The 17,749-nt window shown below is 40.2% G+C and overlaps 1 protein-coding gene across 1 annotated transcript in view; it reads left to right on the top strand.

The window, feature by feature from the left end:
- The window catches only part of LOC104669579 (cytosolic carboxypeptidase 4), a 232,417-nt gene that overhangs the window by 192,545 nt on the left and 22,123 nt on the right, over positions 1-17,749 (top strand). Inside the window, exons 10-16 of the mRNA XM_030931043.1 lie at positions 96-212; positions 1,595-2,175; positions 3,686-3,769; positions 4,306-4,392; positions 7,225-7,373; positions 8,903-8,990; positions 16,926-17,070. Coding sequence (XP_030786903.1) covers positions 96-212; positions 1,595-2,175; positions 3,686-3,769; positions 4,306-4,392; positions 7,225-7,373; positions 8,903-8,990; positions 16,926-17,070 — 1,251 coding nt within the window. The remainder of the gene's footprint in view (positions 1-95; positions 213-1,594; positions 2,176-3,685; positions 3,770-4,305; positions 4,393-7,224; positions 7,374-8,902; positions 8,991-16,925; positions 17,071-17,749) is intronic.

Below are 17,749 nucleotides of genomic sequence, written 5' to 3'. Positions count from 1 at the left end.
TCCTAAGATTCTGAAGAAGCACATACATATCTTATCTTGATGCTTCTCATGGTGGATTTCCTGATTGTGATCTCTTCTATGACTATTCCATGTAGGATGATGACTTGGAAACAGATGTGAACAAGCTAAGTTCCAAACCTGGTCTTGACCGACCTGAAGAGGAACTGATGCAATATGAGGCGATGTGTCTTGAGCTCTCCTATAGCTTTGAGGTAGGACATACGCTGTGGTTCTGATCTTTGACGATGCATGATGGATTCTTTGCAGACCCTGGGAGGCCAAACCAGGGTATCCAGATGGAAAGCATTGCTCATCATTAGCCATCTGCTTCTGGCCTCTTCCTTAGAGAAGAGCAGAATGTTAAACAAAAATGGGAAAAGGTGGCAAATATGGGAAAAATTTAGAATGTATGCAAGGGGTCCTCAATCTGACACCCTACACTTAGGATGGATACACAGTCATGAGCTGCCTGATGACATTTCCATTGATGACAGCCAGCGTATTCCACGATGGTCCCATAAGATTATAAGACTGTGTTTTCACTGCAACTTTTTATGTTTAGACACGCAAATGCCATTGTGTTCCTATTGCCTAAAGTGTTCAGTACAGTAACATGCTGTACAGATTTGTAGCCTGGGAGCAATAGGCTACACCATACAGCCTAGGTTTGCAGTAGGCTATGCCATCTAAGTTTGTGTAAGCACACCCTATGATGTTCATACAATGATGAAATCACCTGATGATGCCTTTCTCAGAACATCCTGCATTGTTAAGTAATGCATGACTGTAGCATGAAGGTACATATCACTACCTATTGTCTGTTGGGCAGGGTGCCTTGCCCCCACGCACTGAAAAAGCAAATAAAAATTCATGATGATTTAATTGTTCTTGTGCCAAGTGGGACTGTTGTCCTAGATGGCTTTTTGAAGGTGGACATCCTGACTTCAGGCTTTCTTTGTTAGTAGAAACAAATTGGGAATGTTAGACCTGGTGATGCTAATTCTGTGCCTAGTTGCTGCTGCCACTGTTGCTGCCATCAATATTTTAGAACTGCTTTTTGATCTCCATTATTTTCTTATGACTCTTAGTAATAAATCATGAATTTGGCTGAATTTAAGGGTATAAGCTAAGTCATGTGTACAGAAGGGAGTTAATATATTCTATTTGACTTCAGAAAGCAGAAGGCGATCAGTGATAACAGTTTCAGGGAAGGAAATTTCAGTTTAGTATAAACATTTATTTCAAATAAACAGAATTATCCTAAAGTGAAAGGCACTGCCTTGGGGTGCAGTGAGACCCCATAAATACGGTTTTTCAACCAGATTGTAATTTAGTGGGGGTCTTGAAGAAGACATTCAAATACTGTTTAGCGTTGGACTAGACCCATCAAAAGGCCCTTCCAAACATGAGTTTCTATGATTCTGTCATTTATTTGACCTTGAAGGTTAGTCTTTCTTAGTTGACCTTGGTGAAAGCTTCCAGGTTCATAGGATTTATGCTTAGCTCTGTGCCCAGAGAGTAAGGACAGGGATCAAATTGTATTCTCTACCTGGAAGGACACACTAACATATTCTATTCCATTTTGAACATGAAGGAACTGGAGTCCAAACCTGGAGGTGATTTGAACTCTGAAAAGACTCAGTATGCGAATCACCACCACATTCTGACTGCTGCCTCCTCAAAGCAGCACTGCTACAACAAGGACCAAAGCTCCTGTGGACAAGAAAGGGAAGACTCTGTCCGGAGTTCCCTTCTGTGCATGGTGAAGACACAAAGGTCCACTGTGCATCTAGGCTCCAAAAGAAAGCCTGGAGTGAACCTGTACCAAAATGTGCAATCCAATAGTTTCGGGAGAGATTCTTCTGAAAGTGAAATCCCTGACATTCAGGCTTCCCTGAAAGCAGATGCCTGGGACATAGATGCAATTTTCTGCCCAAGGATGAGTGCCTCCTTTCCTAATTCCACTAGGACTGGAGAGGCTGTTGAAGTAATAGATAAGCTTCTGCAGACACATCTGAAGTGTGTCCCTTTCCACGATCCCTATCTTTATATGGCCAAAGCCAGAAGAACCAGCTCTGTGGTGGACTTCAAGATGGTGGCATTTCCTGATGTCTGGGGACACTGTCCCCCTCCCACCACTCAGCCTATGTTGGAACGCAAATGTGGAGTCCAAAGGTGATGGCGCTACTGACTTGGGAGCTCTTTTTTTTTTTTCTGTTCTTTGATAATTTTATAAGTAAATGGTTTATACAGATACTTCTACTATCTATAGGAAAGTGAGCATTAATCAGGAACATGTTAAAGCCTGTTGGCAAACTAACCAAACACACAAACTTTCCTTCCTGCAAGGACATTTCACAGTCAAGTATGGGGTAGTTGTAGGCATGTATTTTCTGATGAAAAATTCCTTGAGTAATTCTAATACAACTCCTTATCCTATCTCCATTGCAAACCACTATCACAAAGAAAGATCATCTAGTTTCCCCAAATACCGGGCTCCTTCCTCAAAAGTAGGTTTTCAGAAAAATCAAGAACTGATTATTTGGGATCTCTTTTCTTGCTTCCTACAAATTGGTATGGGATATCTTGCTAATAGAAGGGAGGAGCCCCAGGTATTATATACCCTGGCTTAGTTCAGAGAATAGTTTTGCTGCTTCACAGAGGAGAGGATGGAAAAGACATTCTCCTGGGAAGAAACACTGGATGATAGATTATTCCCAGAAGGCAGGAAAGGGAGCTTTACCCATGGCTCAGCATATTGAGATTAAAATGAAAACTGCTAAAGGCAAGAAAACATTATTTTTCTTGAAAAAATCTGTATGCACATACCAAGTCAGTGGAGCAAAGTGGGCAGACCAGAAAGTTTTCTTATTATTCACGTCATTGGTAAATTATTCTCTTAATGGTAAATCTCCCAAACTGCTCCCACCTGGGGTCCTGGCTGACATATCCAACCCTACCCCCTACACTTTATCTGTCTTGCTCATGTTTTTGAGAAACAGATCACAAGGGCTGTTCTAGCACCATCTTATCCCTGCATAGGACATCTTCCCTCTGAGTCCAGGCCTCACGTCTACTTTTCTTCACCCTTCTCTCACACCTCCCCTGTGAACTGGACTGGAAATTCAGGAAGGTAATCTGAAAGACCTCCTAAGCTTTCTTTCTCTCTCTTAGTTAAATATCCCAGATTTTGGTGTTTCTTAGAAGACTGACCTTAGCCTACTGGAGCAGACAGAGCCCAAGGAATATAAATTGTACAAGGGCACACAGGCTTATTGGAGTCTACCAAACCTTGAAGATGCTGGCAGCTAATAGTCCTAATGTCTTCCTCAAAACTTTCTCAGTGCAAACTACCCTCTTATTCCCACAGCTAGAAAAGTTCCAAAGTTCCCCAACGCAAGTGCTTTCGATAAAATTCTTTAAGCCAAGAATTCTCTAACTGAAATCTAACATCACTACTTCCTACATTCCTACTTCTCATGCAGTTTTATTTTTTGATAAAGAAAGAGAAAGAAGGAGGGCAGGGCTATTTCCACTCTCTGAGCTCAAGGTTGAGGTGTTGTTAAACTTCTCTGTGCTTCTGTATTTCTCTGATGACCCCCAAAGTTCTTCCCAGGTGATCATAGGATGAGTGAGCTAGGGAGAGAAGGCTGACCCTTAAAATGTTTTCAATTTTCTTTTTCAGGATCAGGATATTTGAGGATATTCGAAGGCTCATCCAGCCACGTGATGTTATAAATAAAGTTGTCTTCAGTTTAGATGAGCCTTGGTAGGTAGTCTTGTGCATCTGGGGAATGCGGGGCATGAAAAATTCTGATAATGGCATGAGAATGGACATGTTTCCTGTTAATAATCCACTCCTCCTCCTAAAATAGCATGATGAAAATTCAGGTTAAAGATCTATAAGAAAAAGTTTACCTTTAAGAATCATCGGCCAGGCGTGGTATCTCACGCCTGTAATCCCAGCACTTTGGGAGGTTGAGGCAGGCGGATCATGAGTTCAGAACCGAGACCATCCTAGCTAACACTGTGAAACCCTATCTGTACTAAAAATACAAAAAATTAGCTGGGCATGGTGGCGGGTGCCGGTAGTCCCAGCTACTCGGGAGACTGAGGCAGGAGAACCGCTTGAACCTGGGAGGCGGAGGTTGGAGTGAGCCGAGATGGTGCTACTGCACTCCAGCCTGGATGACAGAGTAAGGCTCCATCTCAAAAATAATAATAAATAATGAAAAAAAAAAATCATCACAGTTTTCAAAGAGTAGTGATAACACATATGTTCACATGTTCCTTATTTCATTGTAGGCCTTTGCAAGACAATGCTTCCAATTGTTTACAGTTCTTCTCTAAATTTGAGTCAGGAAATCTTCGCAAAGCCATCCAAGTGCGTGAGTAAGTAAGGAAAACCACAGTGGGTATCTCCTGGCAGTTCGTAAGAGCAAGCTGTGATTGTCTCTTCTCCATGCTCTGTTCAGTGACCTCACATTGGTGGCTTGAAATCAGTCATGGTGGGAGTATTTATACCTTACAAATTGGCAAACAGTACAAGGGAAGGTTTTTCCTCTCAGGGAGTCATTTGTTAAACATTTACCAGTACACCACTAGGGGAATCACTGACACCATAGCTAAGTGAGTCATTCAGTAGAGGTGAACTGTTATTAATGTGTCTTGTGTTTCAAATAATGGGTCCTTATTTGGGTGTGAGAGCACTTTGACTGGGATGTTTATACTTGATGCCGAGGCTGATTCTGCTGACCCGGAAGAGTACATGGGCTTGCTATTCCTGCACTTCTCCATGCCTGTTGCTCTCATTCCTGTGTACTTAGGTGGCAAAAATCATGAGCTTCCCAGAGAGAGGTGAACCATCCTGCATTCAAGGGAAGATGCAGTACCATGCCTCTCTAGCAGAACCTACAGATGAGCCCTCAGTAGAAAAGGATATCCTAGCCAAGGAAAGTCTAGGGCTGTAAAAACTAAAAGAAAGGAAATAAAACACACATGAATTTTACTTCTTTTTCAGTGTCAGAAGAGACTGCAGTTCTCACTATGTTAAAATTCTTTCTATTATAGCAATGTGGATATATTTCCCTTATACCAAAAGGCAAGATATATGATTCATCTTCTATAGGTGAACTTCTGAAAAAACAGTCCAGAACAGATAATGGTGTGGTGGCCATAGACAGACATCAGAATCAGAGTGCCGGGGTAACTTCATCACCTTCCAACCAGGAGACTGAGCAAGTTTCCTAACTCACTCCATGCCTTTATTTCCTGACTCACAAAATGAGAACAATAATTACACCTACTTCTTAGGGATTTCATGAGAGCTGACTAATACACTTAAAGCTCTTAGAGTAGTACCTGGTACATGATCAGCCCTTAGTCAACATCCGTTCTTTCTCAGGGATGCATATTCGTCATGGTTGGAGCTCGGAATTCAGTATAGCTGAGACCTCCTTTATATTCACCTGAGGATTCATTTTTGAAGTTTTTCCTTTTTGGGGGAGGTAAAGGGTGATCTTTTTTTTGCACATAAAATATTTCAAGAAAGCCCAACATATAAAACAGAGATGAGTTTAACTAATCAGGCTGAAGACAGGAAAGACAATCATGTCAAGACTGTTTATCAGCCTTCTTTGTGTTGTTGGCTTAGTTTCCACTTCTTCCTGTGGCTCCTGCTTTTACTATTTCTTCTCTCCAGATGTCATGTTCAAGGGATCCAGGAGAGGAGACCTGATTATGAGTCTCCTGGTGGAATACTTATCAGATCAGGATGTGGCTAAGCTGCTGGCCCAGCTCAGGTCTTTTTCTCTATCCATTTCCCTTGGACCAGAGTGTAAAATCCTAAACTCATCAGTTATGGTCAGGGTAATAGAGTCAAGTAACAGTAAACAAACCTACTATTGGGTAAGGAATTTTTATGATTACTTTTTGGAGAGAGCACTGTGGGAATAGCAGACAATTTGAGGGTCATAGCCTTTCCAAAATTGTTCTTGTGAGTGCCACTCCATGGATTACACATCATGTGTTGTATGGTGAGCCCAGTGGTTAGAGTGTGGTGCCCACAGTGACAGTGTGAGGACTAGACTCCATCAGAGAGCTCTACTCTGCTCTCATCTGTCTTATACCAAGCTCTAGCCTTTCATAAATCTCATACAATGCCATTTACCAGGGGTCCAGTGTGGGAGAGTATGAATGGATTGGGACAAAATCATTTTACTTTTCATAAAAGCAACTCAAAGAGAATACCAAGAGAATGAAACAATATTTTTAAAAATAAAATATCCTGATAATGTTTAAGTCAAAACTGCATTGCTAGTTCTGTTGCTAGAGATCAGAAAAATAATAACCTTTGGAGACATAGTGATGGGGAGAGGATTGCTGAGGGCCTCCTGGGGTGCTGGAAATGTCCTATATCTGGGTAGTAGTCACACAAGTGGTTTCAGATGTAGATAAATTCATTGAGCTGTATATTTAAGATGTGTGTATTTTATAGCATGGGAGTTATATCACAATGAAAATGCAACAACCCCTGCATTGCTAGCCTAATTCATGTTTGTTGTTTTGTTGGGGGATTTATATTTACTAGGTTATTTGATTTTTATAAACAGCACTGCAAGTTTAGACACTTTCATTTTCCATATGTGGAAATTGAGGCTCAAAATAATGTTGATCATCAAATAGTAATGGCATATCCAAACAGATGTGGTTGAATTTTCTCTGGTATATGACACATTTGCATTTTTTCTAGTTAGATATAAACTTCATTATAGTTTAATAAAAAGATATGCTAATACTAATATTTCAAAATAGTAAAAAGACTAGAACTGGAATTTCTTAACACAAAAAAGTGTTAAATGCTTAGGTGATAGATATTTCAATTACCCTGATTTGATCATTACACATTGTATTATTGTATTAAAATATCACATGTACCCCGTAAATAAATACAACTATTGTGTATCTATAATAATTTAAAAAATTAAAAATATGCACTATTGCGTAATTGACTCTTATAATACTAGGAAGCCCTCTCACCTCCACGAATTTCCAAAATCTGTACCCAGTATTGTGGTATCAGGATGATAAGTATAACTTACCAGTGAGCTGAGATCCTGGGTTTTAGATCTATAACCCAGAAACTGAAACATGTAGATTCTCAGTGTCTGAAGTTTATCTTAAAGGCTTTCCAGATAACCCTCCAGTCTTGCTTCTGATCTGCAGGTTTGAGTATGACTTGCTGCTCAACGTGGATGTAAACAGCACCCAGCACCAGCAGTGGTTCTATTTCAAAGTGAGCGGTATGCAGGCGGCCGTCCCTTACCACTTCAACATCATCAACTGCGAGAAGCCTAACAGCCAGTTTAATTATGGTATGAACTCTAGGAGCTTTCTGGAACATGCCAGAAATGACATTTCTTGACTGTTTGGATTCAAAGAGCCTTGCTTGGGTTCAGAGGGTTTGAAGTTGGGCGGAGTTTTGGGTTGCCAGATGCAGCAAGGCAGGCAGTGGCCCTCAGTGGCACATTGCTACTTTAGAGGGGAGGCTGGGCATCCTCACTCTGCCACACATGACATCCACTTCTTCTGGATTCCCTCACTCTACCTTGAATCTTTTGAGGTTGGTAAGCCCTCTCATTTATTCCTTCTCTCCATCTCCTAAGTCCCATAGGAGCAAATGCTTTGATCTGCTTTTTTTCCTGCAAGATAGAGGAACAACAAAATTTAATTGCACAACACTGATTTACATTCTTAGAAAGCTCTTGAAGAAGTTTAAATTCTCCTGAATACTCGTGGCCATTTTGGAGGAGATATTCAAGAGAGAAAGGCTGATGAGCAGCCTGTATTTATTTTGAATGTTTCAAGTAGTGGAAATTCTGCATACAAATACTAATTTACTGGGTGACTTTGAATGAGGAATAAGTATTCCCAGTGTCTAGGGCCAAGTGCGGGATACTGCCTCTATTTTGTAGTGACTAAACAGATTATTGTGGGTATGAGAAGAGAAAATATGAACCTTGATATTTATATTCACTTTGTATGGCTGTTGTAACAAATTGTCACAAACTCGGTGGTTTTAAACAAGACAGATCTGTTCTCTTACAGTTCTGGGGTTCAGAAGTCCAAAATCAGTTTCTCTGAGCTGAAGTCAAGCTGTTGGGAGAACCATGTTTCCTCTGGAGATTCCAGGGGAAACTCCATTTTCTTTCCTTTCCCAGCTTCTAGAGTAACATTCCCTGCATTCCTTGGCTGATGGCCCATTCTTGCATCCTCAAAGCTAGCAGTGTTGCATCTTCAAATCTCTCTCTGCTTCAGTCATATTGCATCTCTCTCTTTTTTTTAATTTCTAATTTTTGTGAGACAGCGTCTAGCTCTGTCACCTAGGCTGGAGTGCAGTGGTGCAATCTCTGCTCACTGCAACCTCTGCATCCCAGGTTCAAGCAATTCTCCTGCCTCAGCCACTCAAGTAGCTGGGATTACAGGTGCGTGCCACCATGCCCAGCTAATTTTTTGTATTTTTAGTAGAGATGGGGTTTCACCATGCTAGCCAGGATAGTCTTGATCTCCTGACCTCATGATTTGCCAGCCTCAGCCTTCCAAAAGTGCTGGGATTACAGGCATGAGCCACCATGCCTGGCCACATTGCATCTCTTCTATAGTCAAACCTCCCTCTACCTCAATCACAAAGGATATTTGTGATTGCATTTAGGGCTCACCAGGATAATCACCCCATCTCAATATCCTAAACTTAATCGTATCTGCAAAGTCTCTTTGACCATATACAGTTAACAGTCACAGTTTCCAGGGATTAAGACCTATGTATCTTTGAGGATCATTATTTGGCCCAGAACAACTCTCTTTCCCTCATGTAAAGATTAATTCCTTTTCTGATTTTGTGTAGGGATGCAGCCCACCCTGTATTCCGTGAAAGAGGCCCTTCTTGGCAGACCCACCTGGATACGGACAGGCTATGAAATATGTTACTACAAGTAAGTTAGAGCGCTATTAGCTTCCTTTTCTCTGTCCTGTAATTTCTCTCAATTTCCCACTTTTCCATATTGATCTTAGAAACATTAGCAATCTGTGCTTGTCTGATAAATTTTTTGTCACTCTGTCCTAATGGCCAATGTCCTGCTCTTCAGAAGTATAAGCATATTCACTGGCACCCACAGTAGACCTCGAGAAATACCTTTTGATTTGCTGAAAGAGTTTATCTTCATTTAAACACATTAAAACTTTTAAATCTTGTTGTCAGATATTAGAAGTCGTAGAGATTCTACCTGTAATTAGTGTGTCAAGCCTTAGTTCTTTACTTATTTCCGCTGAACCCAGAGAGTGAAATGTCTGAGATGTTCTATCCTGTTTCTATCTGCCCCGTGGTTTAGTTTTCCAAAGTACAGGAGGGTGAATATGTGACGATTACACATATGTAACTCCTCCCCATAGCAAGGTAATTTTGTGGAAAAAAATAAAAGAGGGAGGAGTTTCAAAATTCATCTTCAATCCTTGATCAGTCTCCAGTTTCATCAGTTTATCCTGCAAAGTTACAATGAACTTTAAATTGTCCATATATTTTGATGAAAGAAATGCATTCCAGACATCTAGATTGCTTATGTGTATATTTTCTTCAGATGAAAAATAAAATTCAAATTTATAAGAAAATAAAGATAGGAATTGCTATGAGAGGAAGAATATATATATATATATATATATATATATAATTAATTATTAGTTCAGTGCTAATTTCTTATAAAAACTGAGAGGCTAGTACTTACTTTCTTAAATAAAGTAAGTTTCATCTCTCTCTGAAATTACTAGAGCCATCTAAAAAAGTATGATCAGACATTCTGGAGTTTAGGATAGCTGTCACTATGGAAAGGAAACAGAGTTTATACCCTTATGCCTCTTGGCTTTTGAGACTTTGAGGATAGGAGTATTGATAGATGGGAAAGGTCAAGAATCTTGTTGCTGTATCAGATACAAAGGCAAAAATCACCATGGAGATAATGATAGTCTACAAGACACAGAGCCAGGCTGACTAGCAGTCTGTAATAAAAGAGTTGGAGGTATTCAATCCCTGATCTATTAGGATATGAATGTAAAGAGGATTTTTTTATATCCTTTAGAAAAATTGCACAATATTATGACTTTGTTGGTTTTCCATTCACCTAAATGGCAACTACTCTCTGGCTCACCTATCTTAAGACTCTCAGGGCCTTTCTTATGGTTCAGAGAGATTTAGATTAAACATCACCTCAAGGTGATAGTCTGCAACTGCAGAAAAAAAAAAAATATGAAAACCTACTTTTGGACCTTGGTGTGTCAAGAATGAGTTTTAGTTTTCTCTGAAAATAGTTATTCTCAGTAAATGTGAAAGACCCAGCTTAGAGCTGGCTTGGACCCGAAAGTTAGTAATAGATTGGACAAACATAACATTTTGCATTATTTCCTAGTGGGATGTATAAATGTCCCGTTGGAGGATACTCCTCTTGGAATTGGGGAATAAGAAGGCTAAAGGGATCACGTATTTCCCAAAAGAAGGAAGAAGTCACACTTTCAAAAGTACAGTCCTTGACCTAAGGAGAACCAATTCTGATAGCTTTTAGAGCTATTAGCAAGACAATTATTATGTGATTAAAGAGCAACAGAGGGATAAGAAAAAACCATGAATGTATAATGTAATTAATTTTTCATATTCCAACCATGAATACAACAGAGATGAATGGATAAGATTGCTACATTGTAATGTAGTTTGTTTTATAATTATTCACCACGTTGTGTTAACATATTCCCAATAATATGATGTAACAACAGGATAGATATGTGTAATTTCTATTCACCCACAAATTAGAACACCTCTCTCAATTGTAAAATGATGCATTAGATTATACAATATTTCTCTCCCTATTTACCCATCCTGATCTTTGAGTTGATTTGCTTTACAAGAGTTCTTTGCTTCTCTCCTGCCTTTATTATTTCTGGTATATTAATTTGGGAGAACTTTACTTCCCTATTTCCTTATCTCCCATATATCTTTAGAAACTCTGCTCTATTTCTGTTGTGCTGTTAAAGTCCCAGATTTGGTGCCATGTTTTAAGAGGATGCCAGGGTGCTCATTGTGGGGACAACTGTGAGCCATGGTACCTGAGTATGTTTCTAGAAGGGTGAAAGGAAAAAGGAAACTCAGAAGAAATGGGATTTGCATTTGCATTTTCCTTCAGAAGTTGAAGTTGACAGCAATGATGAGCAGTTGAGGATGTGGGCTGACTACTCTGGAGGGCCAATTGTCATAAAATGAAAAGTCTCCAAACTATTTTGACAATACGCCACTAAGCAATAAGATATATTTGTATGTGTTCTTACTAGATTAGTTTATACATTTAAAAAAGTATATATGCGTTACTATACTAACATATTATGCATATAAGAAAGCATGCAAAGAATGAAGAGTTTTAAATTAGGAGAGAAAGATGAAACAAATAATAGTTTATAGTCTACCTAATTGTTACATCTTTATGCTATTTGTAGCTTAGGGCACACTAGAATTTTGCCGTGGAGTTCACCATTAGATGTAGTTATAAATAGTCTTTTTGGTAATTTTGAGAAATTTTGTTTAACTTTCTAGATCTGATTAGATTATTTTAACAAAAATGAGAATTACTGAGAAAGACCTAATATTAAGGGTAAGGGGTAGGCCATGTCCATTCTGCCATTTTCTGGTCGTTTTGATTGCAATTTAATTTTAACATCAATAGATGGCTTCTAAGAAGATTTTCTTTTAAAAAGTAATTGTCTATTTTGTGATGTTTAGTTTAATTTAGGTAATACAATCTGTAAATCAAAGTAAGCTTCTGTAGACTTAAATACCTTGCCGGAAGCTAAAAGCAAAAGAAAAAGGAAGGGAGCTAGTTGTTCCCACTTCTCGCTTTGGAGACCTCTCCTATGCAACAATCAATGCTTAACTAACATATAAAAACTGTAGAAGCAGATATAATGTGTTTTTCATACTCCAGCCCTGGAATATAACAGTGATGAGTGGATAAGATTGCTGCACCATCATCTGGTTTGACACATTAGGTTGGCATTGAGACAGCCATGCCAGTCCCCATATTAAACAGTAGACGACTTAATTTCTTTCTTACTATCTAGATAATAATCATTTTAAGGAGAAACTCTAATATTTTCTGCCTGTGGTCAGTTGATCACTCTGCCCCTCCCATGGAGCACCTCCCACCCCTTCTGTTCTACCCCTTGCTCTTCCCCACCTTGAAGACCACTAGGCTGGAAAATAAAAAATGCCCCTCGAGAGGGAGGAACAGAAATGGGCAGATTCATTTTTCCCTGCCTCTAGTAAAAGTAAGTAAGGGCCCTTTTAGTTTCTCTTTTATTTAGTTTCCTGTGGTCTGCTTCTTCCTCTGATGTGCACAGCCACACACCTTTTTGAATTCTCTCCCCGCTCTGGTCTAAAGTAATTCTGGTGCTGAAGGGCAGAGGGAGGGAAGCTGTGCGCTTATAGTGGCCATGTAATACACAACGGCTGATCTCTTCTGACATTTATCTCCGCTCATGAGAGGAGATGGAACAGCTCACTCATGAAGATGAATGTCATACAAGAGCTCTGCCATCATGCATCCTTCCACAGGATCTCAGGAGAGAGATTTGGTGTTATATAGCATATTAGAAATGCTACAGACACAGGGAAGCCTGGCAACTTCACTGCTCTGCCTTATTAGATCCTGTTAAGTGAAATGATGCACGCTTGTTGAACAGAGCCGTTGTCATTATAAGATTATCTAATCCATTCTCTATCATGGCATTTGCTTATTTTATGCACCCTGCCGAAGAGAAACAATGACTTCCCAGCATATTTTTAAGTACAAATGGAAATAACCTGAGTTCATAACTATGGCTTCGTGTACTTGCTCCTTGCTTCATTGAAGTCTTTATGATTATAAAAGTACAGATCCTTCCAAAGAGAAATGGTTCAGGGAACAGAAGAGCAAACAAAAAGCCTTTTAGCTGTGAAGTTGCTGGATGTACCCAGCCCAGGTCATCTTTGACCCCAGATGACCAATAGGATCCAGCTAATCTTCAAGATCACTACTGATTTTCACCAGGCTGCTTCTCCATCTAGATGAACAGATTGAGGAGAGGAAGTTCTTTGACTGAAACTTCCCACTCATTAATGGCATGACCTTGGGCAAATTATACCAACTTCTTTCAACCTCAGATTCTTCATCTTAAAATGGGATAATAATGGTATCTACCTAATAGAAGTGTTCTGAAGATAAAATGACGTGAGATAAAACATGTGTAAAGGTTAGAACAGTGTCTGGTGCATAGTAGGTGTTCAATGAATGCTAGCAATTATTTCAAATAATTAGTAAAAACATCTTCTTAGTGGCATCAAATATCAATGATATAAAAGTCATAGTATGTGGATCATCTTACTAACTCTCAGCTGGATTATTTTCCTTTTTTTTCTGTTATTTTGGACTGTAAGTTCATAGGCAGCTCTGATTTATGAAGATAAAAACTTCAGATTCTTACTTGCTACATTGGGCATAAGACATCTTGTCCTTTTTTATCCATTCCTAACAAGCAGGTGATATAATAAAAAAAAATTTAGTTTCTGAGCTAAGCCTACAACTGGGGTTAAATCCTGTTTACTATACTTGTTGTGTGGAATTGCTCTAGACACTTAACCTCTGTGAGCCTTAATTCCCATCTGTAGAATGTGTGTAATAATACCCACCTTGAAAGGATGTCATTAGGATTGGAGATAAAATACATTGAGCAACCTAATTATTACTTCTGGAGTCTTGGGTCCACTTATTATACAAACTTTAACTGAACAGCTGCTATGTCCAGGCAATGTGGGAAGCATAAAGATAAACAGATGAATAAGCATGGTCCTTGCCACAAAGTATTGGCCATGAGAATAGGAGTGATAAAGGGGCTATCAGGGAAGGCTTCCTGAAAGAGGAAACACTTGAGTTAAATCTTGAAGGATGAAGAAGACTTAGCTAAATAAGGAAGATGGAAAGGGCTTTCTATATAAAGCAAGAACATGGGAACAATTTAACATAGGAAAGATGAACATTGGTTCTTGCAAACATCACTTGATATGTCCACATCATAACTGGGAAAAGAAAAGAGCTTGTTGATGGGATCTCAGTTTATCATGGATGAACTGAACTGTAGCAAGCCAGATGTTTCACTTTAGAGATTTATCAAACACTTGGCTTTGAAGAAGATGATCTTGGGAAAGTTTAAAGGTCTCTGCAGGGGAAGGTATGCTGGAAGTAGAGTCATCTCCTGGACAACTCCTGCTACAAGGGGGCTGCCAGGAGACTCCAGTGGGGATGCCTGACATTTGCTTTAGGTTCAGCCAGAGTTTAGACCCCAGGCGAGGGTTGTAACTGAATTTCCTTTAGCTGAAAGTCATTCTAAATAAGGCGTTAATAATATTATTTTTTGGAATTCCAGCAGTGTGTAACCATCCTGGAGAAGGCTGGCTTGTTGGTGGGGAGCCTTTAGTCTTGATCAGGAGAATCTAACATCACCAAGCTGTGGGGGGTAGTGTGTTAGGTGAAGGAAAGAGAGAGAGAGGGAGAGTGTGTGTATGTGTATATATGTTGGTGGTGTGAGAAGGCAGATTTGACATAATCAAATCTACCATTTGAATTCCTTACACTTCCCTTAAATCTTGAGCCCATGGAAGCTCAAGAGCTAATGATTAGCCCATTTTATTTCTCTTTCCATTTCACTGCAGCTATTCTTTCCTTGGAGTCCAGATTTGGTCTGAATGAGGGAAAGAACATAGAGATAAATACATGGATTTTTTTTTCTCTGTCTTTCTTGGTCTCTCCTGTGGTTGAATGTGGTGAGGTTGAGTTTGCATAGGCTAAATGTGCTTGTGATATGACTTTGGTGTACTAATAGTGCAGTGGGGAAACTAAAAAGAAGCAAGGCCCATGCCAAATAAGACCAACCCTACTGGCCCTTAGGGACACCTATTATTCTTGAGTCACGATACAGGCTCTGTCTCCACTGTTTGTAGGCAAAGAACTGGGGACAGTGAAGCACAATGAGCGTGTTTCCATCTGCCTTTACATTCATGAATAGGTGCACATCTGTGTGTGTACCCACACATATATGCTTACAAGTGAAGCACTCTTCCACGCTTTGATTGGTTATCCCTGGCTCATTTTATTTCAACTGCTGTTTCCTGTAAAGAGGAGTAATTGACTAGCATTTTGTTCAGCAAGGTGTAAACTGAGTGTATGTTTGCATGGAGCCTTTACAAGGGAAATCAGAAAGCAAGTAAGAGGTAGAGCATATGTAACTTGCATGCTTTCTGAGCTACCATCTGCTTCTTTACATACTTTCTAATAACCAGAATCATAGCTTTTGGAGAAGCTTCAGAACTTTGGGACAATCTGGCAGAGTAGACTCAATTAGGCATTGCGATCCATATCACACCATGTGGGAAGACACTCTTTTGAAATTTCTATTTCTGTAGGCACAAAGGAAATGGATTCTATTAATACAATGCCAAAAACCTGGGTGTGACAGCCACTTAGGGCTTACGTTGTTACAGGGTACCCTCCTTTCCCTAGCATGACCAAGGCTCTAGGCTGCCATGTTGACAGAAGCTGAGGCAAGATAAAGGTATCAGGCCATAGTCAGTGGGCTACCAGCTTCCCTTAGTCCCATTCCTAGGTGTATAAATATTGAAAAGCCACAAAATCATGAGAAATAAAGTAATAGATTTTCTATCTCTTTCTTCCATGCTTGCTTTTTGCTTAGGTAGGGAGTGGCATGAAGGTAGCAAAAAAGTAGAAAAGAATAACCTATGTTTTTTATCTTTTTCAAGAACACACAAGAATAATTACCTACTATTTCTTCCCTTCCCCTTCCCTTTCCCCCAATAAACCCAAAAGCACAATGGACTAGTAAGCCAACGTTGTAAATGTTCAAAGGTGGGATTACATCTCTTGGTGTCCGGGTGTATTTTGCATTATAATGCAGCCTTGATGATAACATTTCTCAGGAAAGCCTGCGCAGCTGTCTGAGCATCAATTGGCAGCGTGTGGGGAAAATATTGCTCGGAATGGACTTCTGGGTGCAATTTTCTTTGATACTGTTCTCTGAAGTATCAAAACTTGTTCTTCATCTTTGACAAAGGAAAATGTGCACTCTCAAGCCTTACGAAGCTGAACCACATTTGAGGTGACAAATATATTCCTTTGGGAAGAAAGCATTGTACAGTGGAAAGAACAAAGCCTTTGCAGCCAGAGAGATCTGGGTCTTAGTCCTGTATCTACCATTTCGCTTTCAGCCCTTTGGCAAATTAACTTTTCTAAGCTTTTGTTTCGTCATCCACATGACAGGTTGCTGCAATAATAACATAAGATAACATATGTTAAATGTTGAATTGGAATTCGATATATCCTATGATTGCTGATAAATCTACGTGGCAGGTAGAGGGGAAAGGAAGGAGTTGTACCCTATGTGGTCTGGGGAGAGACAGGGATTGGGGGAACCCAGATTTGGATGATAAAGTTTATATCTCCAATGTAAACCCAGGAAAAACAGAACTGTTCACATTTTCCTCGATTTTCTAGCTCAATGACTAGGACAGCCCTTGTTTTCAGACAGCAAAGAAAGGTTGGTAGCATATATGGCACAATTGGGAGGCAGATGGGCCAGGCTATATGTTGCTGAACTGACTCATGAACTGGCGGTAAGTTCACTTGTACATTTCCCTTTTCTCAGTTTTACCCGCAGAAATGTTTCAAGTGAAGGCCATTGTGCCAATACAGTATATAACGCACGAGATTTATAGCATCTAGGACTCTAAGTGACCCTGCACCCCCCTCCCACCTCTCCCTTATTCTCTTCTCCTCCTCTTTCTTTAGAAATCATTATCGCCAGAGTACAGCTGCTGCAGGCGGAGCATCTGGGAAGTGCTACTATACCCTCACCTTTGCTGTCACCTTCCCACACAATGAGGATGTCTGCTACCTGGCCTACCACTATCCCTACACCTACACAGCCCTCATGGTAACTTCCTCTTTACAGTATCACTCCAGCAGGACTGAAGGGGCTCTCTGATGTTTTCCCGAGAACATTTTGGAGACCCTGACATCCTGATTGGGAGCGGAGGAGAGTGTAGGGAAACTACGGCCTTCCTAAGGGAGCCAGGTTTTGTTGTCACTGACTTGGTGGCTTTCTATGTGTCCCATCTCCTTCCCTGGACAGAGAACAAGGCTGAGCCTTGATTGGTGACATTCCGAAGGCCCAAGTGGTCTGCAAGTTGGGGCAGGACATGGGGACATTTCTTGAGAGACTCTATGTTTAACAAGTCAAGTTAAGTATGAAGTAGGTTGGAGTTGTGTGGGAAGCAAGACCATACAAGTAAGCTGAAATGCAAATCTGAAGAAAATTCAGCCATTCAGAGGAATGGAGAAAGCAGGAAGGTAGAGCTTGGGAAACTTCTGAGTCTGTGTGCAAGCAGCCATGCCAGCATCTCCAGTGGTTCCGATGACCATGAGCTGGAGGTGGCTAGCAGGATCCAGAGTGGAAGAGAAAAGTATAAGAAAACACTAGATCATTGCAACAGACAACCACAATCTTTTTATGAGGGAGAGTAGGAGAAGTCAGGGCAGACTCACAGTTAGCATTCCTGTGTTCCATAAGGCCCTGCAAAAAGTTCACAAGACTATTGTGAGCAAATGGACTG

The sequence above is a fragment of the Rhinopithecus roxellana genome, chromosome 5, assembly GCF_007565055.1.
Source record: "Rhinopithecus roxellana isolate Shanxi Qingling chromosome 5, ASM756505v1, whole genome shotgun sequence".
NCBI classification, from domain to species: domain Eukaryota; kingdom Metazoa; phylum Chordata; class Mammalia; order Primates; family Cercopithecidae; genus Rhinopithecus; species Rhinopithecus roxellana.
Note: the sequence above shows the minus strand (reverse complement) of the source record. Positions and strands in the feature narration are given on the sequence as shown.